General features: G+C 33.3%; 1 protein-coding gene across 15 annotated transcripts in view; it reads left to right on the top strand.

Annotated features, from left to right (window-relative positions):
• Nucleotides 1-12,160, top strand: part of LOC134234463 (alpha-adducin-like) — a 31,196-nt gene extending 19,036 nt beyond the window's left edge. For 4 of the 15 annotated variants that reach the window (XM_062716520.1, XM_062716522.1, XM_062716521.1 and 1 more), the window contains 12 exons: nt 240-369; nt 644-757; nt 1,094-1,186; nt 1,584-1,598; nt 3,726-3,921; nt 4,206-4,349; nt 5,780-5,887; nt 7,516-7,620; nt 8,236-8,307; nt 8,478-8,537; nt 9,427-9,539; nt 9,867-12,160. In XM_062716520.1, the coding sequence (XP_062572504.1) occupies nt 240-369; nt 644-757; nt 1,094-1,186; nt 1,584-1,598; nt 3,726-3,921; nt 4,206-4,349; nt 5,780-5,887; nt 7,516-7,620; nt 8,236-8,307; nt 8,478-8,537; nt 9,427-9,539; nt 9,867-9,986 (1,270 nt within the window). In that variant the 3' untranslated portion in view covers nt 9,987-12,160. The remainder of the gene's footprint in view (nt 1-239; nt 370-643; nt 758-1,093; nt 1,187-1,583; nt 1,599-3,725; nt 3,922-4,205; nt 4,350-5,779; nt 5,888-7,515; nt 7,621-8,235; nt 8,308-8,477; nt 8,538-9,426; nt 9,540-9,866) is intronic. The other 11 variants (XM_062716519.1, XM_062716525.1, XM_062716524.1 and 8 more) reach the window with 11 other exon arrangements.
• Nucleotides 12,161-12,412: the final 252 nt, after the last annotated feature.

Here is a 12,412-nt window from a genome sequence, read left to right as displayed (position 1 = left end):
ATTCCTGAGAAAGTCATGTATTAGAGATGCAGTGAAAGATGTAGTTTATGTGACTTTATCTTAAAGAGAAAAATTATTTGTATTCACACTTGAAATGCAAATTTTTGTAAATCTTGTATACAATGAGTAACTGTCAAATAACTTGAAAATTCCTCCAGAATAAATGTTGATTTGTCTATTGTAAACTCAGAGAAGTGAGAAATTGGTCAAAGTGAATGATTAGTAAACTTATTTATTAGGTCACCAATTAAAGTAGCCATTGAGAGACAGAAACAGCACTACAAAGCCGGTTGGTTAAACTCTCCCAATACTTATGTCAAGAAAGAACTGGAGGAAACTGGAACAACCAACCCTAAAAAGATTACTAAGGTACAATACTTACAGTCACCTCAGCATGCTTCCTTCAAAGTAAAAGAGGTACATATGTATATAGAAAAACATAACTGTGAAATGTGCACAAATAATTTTTAATTAAGGGCTTGCATGATTTATAATCCTTTTAATCAGAATTTAAAAAAAAGTTTTGGCCTTAAAAATGGAACCATTATATTGATGAAAAAAAAAATGGAAGACAAATCCACCAAACTGTTAAAAATAAGATATCATACACATGTATGTATAAATCTTATATTTGTTGTTTTAGTGGGTACAAGAGGGTTCACCATCTAACTCAGGTACACCTATAAAGCTGGAAAATCCCAACCAGTTTGCCCCGCAAGGGTCAGATCCAAAAGAATTCAAGAAAAAACAGAAAGATGTAAGTAATGGGTAACAAAGTGTTGTACATGATGATTGTAAATAAAAGGAAACATTTTTGTCTGCAAATAATTTTTGAAATGTATTTCTGGAATATAATAAGAAAGATAATTGTTGAAATACTTTTATATTCAACCATTATTAATTTAAGATGTGTTGGAGCACACATTTTGGAGCCTCACATTTCGCTTTATCAGTATTACTGCATTGAACCTTTATGTACTGACATTTTGAAGCTGATCTCGTGTAAAACATCTAGGGTCATATGGCCCTGAAAGTCATTGACCACCATCACCATAATCACAGTTTTGACCTATTTCTGATTTTGTTATGACAGATAAGGAAAGATTACTATGAAGATAAAGTAACTGCTGGGCCACAGTCGCGAGTTCTGGAGGGGCTAACGTGGGAGGAAGCACAGAAATTACAGGTCTGTACACCCAGGGACTCGGGCATCATGTTACTGATAACGCATGAATACATCAGAATTTCACTCCTACTCAGAAAATTGTTTTTATGCATCTGTTAGCTTTCGATGTCTTTCACTACAAAGTTTTATATGTGCCTTTCATTAAACATATTAAGGAGTTTTTAATGGCAATGAAAAATATCATTGGATTTAAGTTTTTAAAAAAATGATGTATGAAGTATCAGTGTTTTTGAAATTAAATATATTATTGTGTTGCCACACCAACTGATTGCTAACTCCAGTGTTACATGCTGTGTGATTAAGCTTTGATTATTGTTTTGCATATGAAATTATTGTTTTTAGCTTTGACTTTTGTGATGTGATATGAAATGCTTCTTTTTTTTTATTCTCACCATAGGAGGAAGGCAAACTAGTAAGTCATTTACTTCATCTCTAACTATCATAATACTAACACAGACTTAATGTGATGATATTCATAAGAAACCGTCATATTAATTGATCTATTGTAATGTTTATTTTATTGACATAACAGGTATTTTAATACTGTAAATTGTAGAAGTAGAGCTATACAAGAATGAATTTGATTTCTAGAACAAATACCAAGGAAATTAAATAAAAATCAAGAGATAAAATACATAAACTTAAAAAGGAAGGAGCTTTTCAGTACATCCACAAATGGATGATCTTTGTTCAAAATTTTTGTATGTGATAGGATGCAGATTAAAAGAAAATGAAAAGATTTTTCTTTTCATATACTGAGTTAAGAAACAAGATATGAAGCATCGTAAGGAACATATACAGTGTTTTATATTTGAATTGTTCATATTTTTAGTTCATTGGGTATTTTATTTAATGTGTGGAAAATGTTTTGTTTTAAGGCTGGAAAATATGAGGTATGGTCTCTGATGCAGCTTTTGATTTTTTTTTCTTTCCATTTAAATGGTTCAGATATAAAACTAATACACACAAACCAGAATCATTAAAAATACTCAGAATCCAGATTACAAAGACTGGGGTATTTAACTTGTCAATCATATTGAGTAAGTAGGAACACACTATACACATTAGTCACAAGACTGTTGAAATAATGGATAAATTATTTGGTTATGAAAATTTTCCCTACACATCTTCTTTATCATGTAATCAGAATTTTGGTAGAGTTTGTGTCTAGGTTGCTTTTCTTACATTAGAATCAAAGTGTTTGCTTTTTTTCTGATGATTTTAAATGATTTCTCTATACTGTGTCAGTGTAATTTCTCTCAAACCTTCCAGCGCTATGCATTATACTCTAAGGTGAGATAACATACCTTGACATAGAATAACTGAAGCACACAAAGATTAGCCAATTTAACACTTCAGAGGTGTGTCAAGCAAGCTTAATTAAAAAAATAACACCTGCAGCAAACTTGTACACAAAGCAGGTACTGCACATGAAAAAGGGTTAGGACTGCAATTTAAGTTATTTCTAGAATTTTTAAAATTAAATCCTGTGACTATTATAAGAGATGATCCTTGACTAATTCTTTCCCATGCCTGGCATACTTTGTGATGTTGGGAGTAGCTTTCCTGCTAGAAAACAGTTTGAAAAAGACAAATATTATTTTGTTTGTTCCTGTTTAGTCTGCAGATAGATAATGTTTAACTAAAATTTTGAGCTCCTTAGTTTAAATAAATTGCTACATAATGAGCAGTAAATTTTAAAAAAAATAAGCTGGGTTTGGGTTCATGGAGGAGGGTAACTCAGTTATATAATTTTTATAGGGCTTTAGGATAATTACATCTAACAGACATGTTTGCAGGACCTTTGGAACTCGAGTTTAAGATCATTTGTTTGGATAAGATGATTTATGTTAAAAATGCAGTATGTTTCACCTTTCACCTTTTTTTTCACACAAATCAGGCAAACTTTCTTTTTTATTTTAATGAGTAATCAGCCCTTTACCAGTGTTGTAAATATACATGTCAGTGTGTTGGGAGTTCAGGTCTACAGTGGGGCTATCTTGTAAACAATAATGAAGGATGTTTAATGCTTATCTTGTATTTTCAAAGATCATTGTTTATGCATAAATTTTATGCATTACATCATCTGAAAATAAAATTTAAGGCCTAAAATTGCAATATAAGAATCACCTTCAATCACAAACTTTAAGTAATACCTTAGAAATGGAGAGTATGATTTGACACAGGTGAGGCTTTTGTCCCAGGAATTGTTCACAAAAGATGATTCTTTGTTATTTTGATAAAGAAAAGTAACTGAAATTCTTTTTTAAGATATACATATAGCACAAAAGCCTCTTTAAGAAAAATAAAACTATTTTGCTTTAGAAAATTAAATTTAAACTGTGTGAATTTGTCAGTGTTGTTGTTTTTTTTTTTTACCCTGTTTTATACTGAACAAAATGTCATCTTTGGTAAATGATCTTTTGCAGTTTGACTAGTTCTTTTAACATCAAAATCTTAAGAGGTTGTAATATACTCATCATTTTGTTTTCATTTGACCCTTTTTCTCCTGTTATAACGTGGCGGTCTATTGATGTAGGATGGTACGCTGAGTATGGCGGGAGACAGTGTGATTGTGATCGGGGCGGCTTCTAAAGGCATCATACAGCGTGACCAACAGCACAACGTACAAGTCTACAAATCACAGTACCAGGCTAATCCATTCGAGAACATGACCCAGGACGAAATCGACCGGTACAAAGTAGAGGTGGAGAAAAAGTCCAGAGGGGAACCAGGTCAGTAGAGAACTAGATTAATTAAAAGTGATGGGAAGTAAGTACATAATGTGCTCTACCTGAAAGTTTGAGATTAGAAAAAAAGTTATTTTGAGCAATACTTTGTCTTAATAAGGAATTGAAAAAATGCTATTTTGAACACTCAACTTTATTCTGCATAAGGAGCAGCTTCAAGAAAATGTATGTTTATTGCGCAATAATTGAAAATATTTACATCTGAATTAGAAAAGTTAAAAGAACAAGAAATTGTGAGCTGAGTCACTTGTAATGTCGAATTATTTCAGTGACATCTCCAACTGAGGAATCTCTAGAACCGGGGCCTGATGGGAAATTAATCTCAACCGAGGAGAGAATGCAGAATATTCACCAGCAACAGCAACCAGAGCCAACTCCAGAGGAAAAGCCAGAGAAGAAACCGTCTGTAGAAGGTACGGTAACTCCAATGTGTTCCCCATCAATGTTAGAGTGAGAGGAGAATGCCCTTAATGTTAGAGGCTTTTAATGTAGTCTTATTGAACAAATGAGCTACCTGTTGTCAACAAATGTACCGGTATTCCTCCTTCAGATTTCTTTAGTGTTCTTTTTTTTAAAAAAGTTAAAGAAATTCATCTGAGGAAATATTTTGTTGATGAAGGGATGATGTATGTCCATAGCTTGTTCTGCTGATGGTGCATGAAACCGTTTGAACCTGGCTAGGATTGGTAGTGGTGTCAACTTGTAGGAGCATGCCTTTAGTTTTAATTTTATTAGAAGCTTGTCAATGCAGTGGACTAGAAAACTATCAAACTCATGCAAATTTAGAGTTTAGACCCTACATTTTTGTAGGAAAATGTTTTGGGACCCTTTATTGTTCCTTGGAAAATTTTTCATCAATTTAGATAAAGAAATGATATAATTTTTTAAAAAAGATTTAACATGACACACATGGTCTCCAGAGAGGCATTGGTAAGTTGATGTGTACCAGGACAATAGCGATAGATTTTATATATAGACTAGTGAAGCACTGAATCAGGGTCTGGCTGGAGACCGATTCCTTCCACTGTATATAACCAACAGATCAACAAGGAGTTCGCTTATCTTATCAAAGCTTATAAAATTAGAAAAATATACAAATGTATTAAGAATATTAATTATAATAATAGTATATATACAGTATAAAAAGAACTAAACCTGTTTATATTGGTGAAAGGCATTGTGTAAAATTTAAGTAGAAGCTTTGTGCACTGCAATACTTTATATGTGTTGCATACTTACACAGATTTGTATTAGTGTAGATTTTGCAACAAATTGTCATCCAGTGTAGTCTTAAACGTGTAAACCCATTCCCCATTAACAATGCCAACAGATGTATTATGTCTGTCAATTTGGATTTTTTGCAGGTTAAATTATGAAATATAGACTGTACAGATAATCAAATATAAACCACACAGTATCACAGATTGACTGCTCTATCAATGTGATATTCTGGTTGACACGCGTTGTAAAGCAGTAAAGAATCTGATTTTCTAATTGATGTAATAAAACAGGTTGTAAAGGAAAGATATATGTAATGGTTAATTTCAAGGCTTATTACCTGCAAATCTTCTATATTGACAAAACATTGCTTTTGAATTGATTAATGGGTTTTGGTGTGCTGCAGCAAAACAAAAAAAAAAAAACAATATACTCTCAAGTTTTTTGTACTGTTCTATGTCATCCTGTCAAAAGAAATTACAAAAGAGAGGAATTTTCTTGTGTTATAAATGTGATGTAATTATACAAACAGCTGCAACAGTAGAGAGATCTTGTGATGCATGAAGCCTTTGGTAATGGTGTAGTAGTGTACATGTATAGCCTGGCATGTTTTGTTGTTGTGTAGTTAAACCTCAAGTAGAACCACCCAAACCTGTAGCTGATGATGACGACGATGTTTTTGTTGATGAGTCATCACTTCCTTTATCTCCTGCCACTAATAGTTCAGCCAAAGGTTGGTAGTCATTAGTTTTCCAAGGTAGGTCTCCAGATCTGCTAGCTCACATCTCATAGCAATGGATGCCACTTCCTCTTCCTGTCTCATTTCAGTATATTGGGGGGGGGCTGTAGAAAATAAGTGAGGGGTGGGGGAAGGGGATGAGGTTACAATAGACATCTTATTTGTTTCTGATGAATTTCATGGATAAAAAGATAAAGTTTGGGAGCTTTGTAATTTTCATAGCTTAATCTATTAATTAGTTTGTTTAGGGTTGTTCTTTTGGTCAAAAGTTTAAAAATTATGATGGTTATATATAAACATGCACATTGAAATGTAATACAATATAATACAACTATGGAACAGAAATTTTACTTTTGCTCAGATTTACATCTGAATGTAGGAAAAAAAAATCAAAGGAATCTGCATACAATGGGGGCACTACTAACTTCTCATTTTCTTTTATATACACCAAGGATGAGATGGGAATATCGGGGGTTTTCAATTAGTACATGGCTATGTTGCAACTACGACTAGGAGTACGTTTTGTAGATGGTAGTCAGTCAAACATTAACTTTATTAGGTCACCTGAGTAAACTCAGGTGACCTAAAACATTTGAACATTTTCAGCTTCTTCTCTGAATAACCAATTTCAACCAATTTTGGCACATAGCATCTACGGGTGAAGGGGAACAAAAATTGTGAATTTCATGTTCCCTGCCCCCCTGGGGCCTGAGGGGTGGGGCCAAAACCACTAAAATTAGTGCAATCTTTAAAAATCTTCTTCTTTACTCCTGGACATCAAGCAGGCAAACTGTTGGCATGAATGTAATGAGCATTGAGTCCTCTACCAAAATTGTGAAATTCATGGCCCCAGGGTAAGGGGTGCTAGTATATAGATTATATAGTGAAAATACATTATTTCTTTGAAAATCTTCTTCTCTGCTCTTGGGTATTAAGTAAACTAAGTAAGTACATACTTATGTTGAGCAAGAGTGCCTCTTTCAAAATTGTGAATTTTATGGCCCCAGGGTCAGGGGTTCTGGTGTTAGGGCGGGGCTCTATTGATTATATAGTGAAAATGCATTTATTCTTTGAAAATCTTCTTCTCTGCTTCAGGGTATCAAATAAACTAACTAAGCACATAGTTATGATGAGCAAGAGTGCCTCTTTCAAAATTGTGATATTTATGGCCCCAGGGTCAGGGGTTCTGGTATTAGGGCGGGGCTCTATGGATTATATAGTGAAAATGCATTATTTTTTGAAAATCTTCTTCTCTGATTGAATAAACTAACTAAGTACATAGTTATGATGAGCAAGAGTGCCTCTTCTAAAATTGTGAATTTTATGGCCCCAGGGTCAGGGGTTCTGGTGTTAGGGCGGGGCTCTATTGATTATATGGTGAAAATGCATTTATTCTTATTTACAAGATACTCAGGTGACCTATAAGGCCCGTGGGCCTCTTGTTTTAATAAACTGAACCTCTACAAATATTAAACTATACAGAATATTTAGTTCCTTATTTGTATGTGTACATGTATTTATCTTTTTCATTTTCTATAACCAATAGCTTTATTCACACTTTCAGCCTTACTTGCTTTATATACTATGTATGTTAGCATGCCTTGCCTTTTCTGCTTTTATAGTTACCAGAAATAAGAGATCATCTAGAAGCTCTCTTGGTTCCTCAAGAGAAACAAATGTGGATGACATACTCAACTCTTCCTATGGGAGCCCTAGCAATAATAAGGGTTCGTGTCAAAACTTCTGATGGTTGATGGTCATTGATAAGGGCATAATCCAAACCAATGAACAGACAAGACTCTTTGACGAATGACTTTCAATCCATGTTGTTGAAAATAAAACCAATAAATAGTATTAATTTAGAAGAGAAAAGGCCCTCCCTGTTCATAGCATAGGTCCTGTCTGTGCAAAGCAGATGCCCTGTCTATTTCAAATAGAGACCTTGCCTGTTCATTTTGTTTGGAGCTCTTCATAGTTTGCAGAAAATGAGTTACACAAAGAGTAACTCAGAAACAGTATAACCCTAATATTATACACCCTCTCTTTGTGGAAGAAACATACATTGTCTATGTTTTGCACTGAATATATTAAAAGAGGCATTTATATAATGTTGTGTATTTCTGTTTTGCACTTCTGATTTTTCTGTCAATAATGTATGTACTGACGTCTTGGAACATGTATAACATCTCACCTCTTCAGCCAGTCTTGGTAGAGGAGAGATTTTATCCAATAGATGCAGAGTCTGTTATTTATAACTTTGTATGTTGTGATGTTTAACACAGAATTCTTGTAGCTAACACGTTGGATGTTGTATGTATCTATTTTGCTTTGCATGTAAACAGAGACTGAGGAGTCTAAGAGATCCCAGTTACAGCGGTCGGACTCCGCGCGAGAGCCGCCTCGTAGTCCAGAATGTAAGCATCACAGGTTAACAAAATCCTTGTATCCAATCTTATGTATTGATTAACAAAGATGTAATACTGTTTGGTATCTCTGAATGAAGAAAAGTTTTATTTTTTTAAAAAAAATTGAAATTATGAAATTCTGGAAAGAAAAAAATTATTTAATAAATTATTCTGCTTAGTGATTGATGAGTTAAAAAAGAAGAACTTTGAACGATCTAAATCCGATCGCTGGCCGCGTGGTAAGTGTTAAATCACGCTCTAGCCGATTGCTGCATGCTTTGCACTGAAGGTTTCACTCACATGGGGATATTTAACATAATAACAGTAAAGAATTGTGTTAATATTCATGGCAGTTATGTAATTTTACTAATTTGATATTTTTAAAGATTTACTTAAGGTATTACGGATATTAACTCATTCGTTCCCAATTATAAATAATTTTGGATCAGAATACTGTAAATCGTTTTAATTCCACGGTGTTGAAATATCACGATGTCTCAAAAAGTACCAATCGCGATGGTTTTAATTTCACGCTACAAGAAGTTAATTTCAAATTTCGTACAAGCATTTAAACGTTTCTAAAAACTAATAATAACATTCACGATGGGTTTACTTTCGCGGAAAAAAGATGAATCGCGAACATAGCGAAATTAAAACCATCGTGATTATTTGCCAATCTACAGTATCCTGTAGAGTTTAACATCATAATTTTCTAGATTTAGGTGGAAAAAATTAATCAGTGCTTAGATAAATTACTTTAATTTGTTGAATAGCTGTTCCATTATATATGAAAGTAGTTTTATATAAATTAATATCATACTCATTTACATCTAAAAATTATCGCTTCTTGTAGGTAGCAAGCAGCTTAATGCTTCTTTTTTTGTCAAAGAATATAGACTTAACAGATGTATTGGAAAAATGTGTTTATTTTTTTAAAATCTTTTCCAGTATTGTTAATTTTATAAAAAAATATATATATATATGTATATTTATATGATTTACATTTTATTCAAAGGAGAGTTTTATTTATGTAAATCATTTGAATTATTTTGTAAAACTTTTGAGCAGTGTACTGCTATGAATATAAGGTGTATTTTATTTTTGATGACTTTACCTGATTATTTTTAGATCACAAGGTGAATGGCGATGATAAGCCGGGATCTCCTTCTAAGTCCGACACGCTGAAATCAACGGACAGCGCCAGCGGAGGGGAAAACCTGGAGGATCACAGCAGTAAAGAGGTAACAATCCCCCTGTCTTCTGAATCTGACTTAACGGATTTGTTGATTGCTCTTAAAAAACATGAGATAATATTCAAAGTCATCAACATCAACAGAAAACATTGCATGTAGCTCTGAAGAGCTATTTTCAGACAAACATGTTACATATAATACAAGAAACATAATTTTATATCATATTGCATCTAACTGATTCTAATTCTATTAAGTAGTTTGTCTACAGTTGAAGAATTGTATAGAATTGGTCTCCAGTGATGACCCTGACAGTATAGCTATGACATAGGTTCATTTCTTTTCATTTTTATAAACCTTTGCTTCTGTATTCCTCAGGGATCCCCAACAAAAGATCAGCCATCTCCAACTAAGGATAAAAAGAAGAAAAAGAACAAATTCAGGATGCCATCTTTCTCCAAGTCCAAAAAGAAGGAGAGTAAAGAGAGCACGATCTAGAGCTAGCCCATAATTCCAGAGCTTCATCCTTCCACACAGTTTATCCTGAGATTTCGTGTAACGGTCGGGAATCTGCCCCAGACAGCAGACACTTGCCACTAGAGTGATTTGCTTGTTCATTGACAGAATGTGATTTGCTGCATTGATACATGCATTACAAACAATATCCTGCTTTATTCATTAATGATTTTTAAAGTGAAAACATTTGCGGAAAGTAGAAGTACTGAAGACCACCAATTAAAGCAATACTTGTGTGTATAATCTTTGAACTTTTCCATACTGTAAACCTCCTATGCTATGTGGTTTTTAGCGTCTTTTATTCTGATGGCTAAGATGTTGTGCCTTTGACAGCATGTGTTTTCATACTGAGCTTCCGGGCAGGAAACATGCTTTTGATCTTTGACATGTTATCACTTTCGATATTCTGTATGTAGTTTTGGAGAAGAAAGCTGGATTGCTATGTCTTAGGGAGGCGGTGGGGAGGGTGACAGCCTATGGGCTATTTAAATTAACATATTTAATTTTATGTGTATGTTCATGCAGAGCTATGCTTGTCTTCTCCATTTTGAGCTTTTTTATTTCGAGGAAGCATTTTATATTACTGATTGCAATATTGCATGCTCTTTGTAATATCAATTTTTTTCTTAGTATCCATATTGTTACTGATTTCATGAGTAAACTTATTCACAAATATAACCCATGTCTAGAAAGGATTAAATGCTAGAACTGGAACTAGGAAATTCATATAGTGGATTGTACATGTATGTCATTTTAACTTACAAGAGAAATGTCTCGTCGTGTTGTCAAAGATCTGAATATTTATATCTGGCTCTCAGAGGCTGTGTCTGCTCATTTTATCTGTATCGTGTTGTAGGAATGCTCTCTGATAGGACTTCTTCTATAGAGACGCCCTACTCAGATAGAGGAAACATTTTTTAAAACATAAAATTGATGTACATTTTTACATTTTTTTTGTTTATTAAGTCTTTAGTATAGAATTGTCCTAGCTATATGCTTTGAGTGTTGTGCAATGTGTATGGGAAAATTTTATTTTCACCACTGTGTTCGCAAGATACTGCAATAGAGTTAGGTTGTAGGTCATCTTGGTGCAAATCCCTTTTCTTATTACCGAGGGCAGGTTTCAAAATGCTGCTTAGGGGTGATGTTAAAGCAGAGTATATGGATGCTTATATAAAAAAAAATATTTCAGTCCCAGATTAAAAGATAATTGCTCAACACACTGACCATGCCATTTTCATAATTTAAAAAAATGTAATACATATGAAAAAATGTCATGAACCAACTTTTATATTGAATTTTGCATAATATTCTTACACAACCTAAATCTTGCAGTTGCAATCCACAATTGTAATTTGGGCATTAAAATAGAAAACCATATCAGGTTAGATAATGTTTGAAAAAAATAATCAAGTGTATAAAACAGCTTGAAACATGTATACTAAACACAAATTAATTTAATGTCACTAAATCCTATTTTTTTAATTTCTGATTTATAAAGTACAGGGCAAGTAGAGGAAACCCTTACAGTAATTATTTTTGTAAAGTATTAGGTGTTTTCTTTTTTTTTTTCCAAGCTTTTGCAAAGTAATGATTATGGATCTAACTTTTCCCCCTTGGGTAATCTTAAGGTTACTAATAGGAAAGTGTCAGTCTGAATTGAAAAACAGGTTATCAAATTTGGTTTTCATTGCAGGATTATAGAAAGAATGTCCATGAAATATCCATGTAAATATACCCTTGGAAAATGTCCTCCCTAGCTTTAATGTAGCATGCTATCCTGCTTTTGTAATTTATGGTCTATATTGGAAACAAAAACATTCCCAGTTTCTTGCTTAACATTTTGTGTTTTTTTCTTAAGCTTGTACAAAGGGATTTTTCTCTGAACAAAAAGAAAAAAAGAGGGGATATTGGCTGACCTACAGATTTTGAATGTTTTTTGTTTATTTGTGTTTCTTTTTACCAAAATTAGGCCTGTGATTTTTTTTAATTTGTTCAATGCCATGTATATAGTCATTTTGTATGAATACAACAACCATGTGTATAGGAGCCTTACTGCAGGATATAACTACTGCTATCACGGACTTACTGAGTATACTGTATGTGCATTCTCATTTTGACTGTAGAACAGAATAATACAGATTTATGGTAGCTTTTTTGTGTGTTGTTTTACTTCAAAATAAGCTTTGAAATTAACCAGAATCATGGTTATGCAATTAAAAAAGGTGAAATTTCCTGAGACTGCATGCAACAAATAATTTTCTCAAGAGAAAAACAAGCAAAATAGTGCTGGTTCCATGCTCTTGGTGTCTTAATCGATGGGAGATGCCATTAACAATACTGATGACGTTAAATATGGATGCCCAATCTTGTACATGTCATTCAAAAGTCAATAGGTTAGAAATCAT

The sequence above is a fragment of the Saccostrea cucullata genome, unplaced genomic scaffold, assembly GCF_032062105.1.
Source record: "Saccostrea cucullata isolate Sc308-1 unplaced genomic scaffold, CSIRO_AGI_Scuc_v1 ctg482, whole genome shotgun sequence".
Classification (NCBI taxonomy): Eukaryota; Metazoa; Mollusca; class Bivalvia; order Ostreida; family Ostreidae; genus Saccostrea; species Saccostrea cuccullata.
Note: the sequence above shows the minus strand (reverse complement) of the source record. Positions and strands in the feature narration are given on the sequence as shown.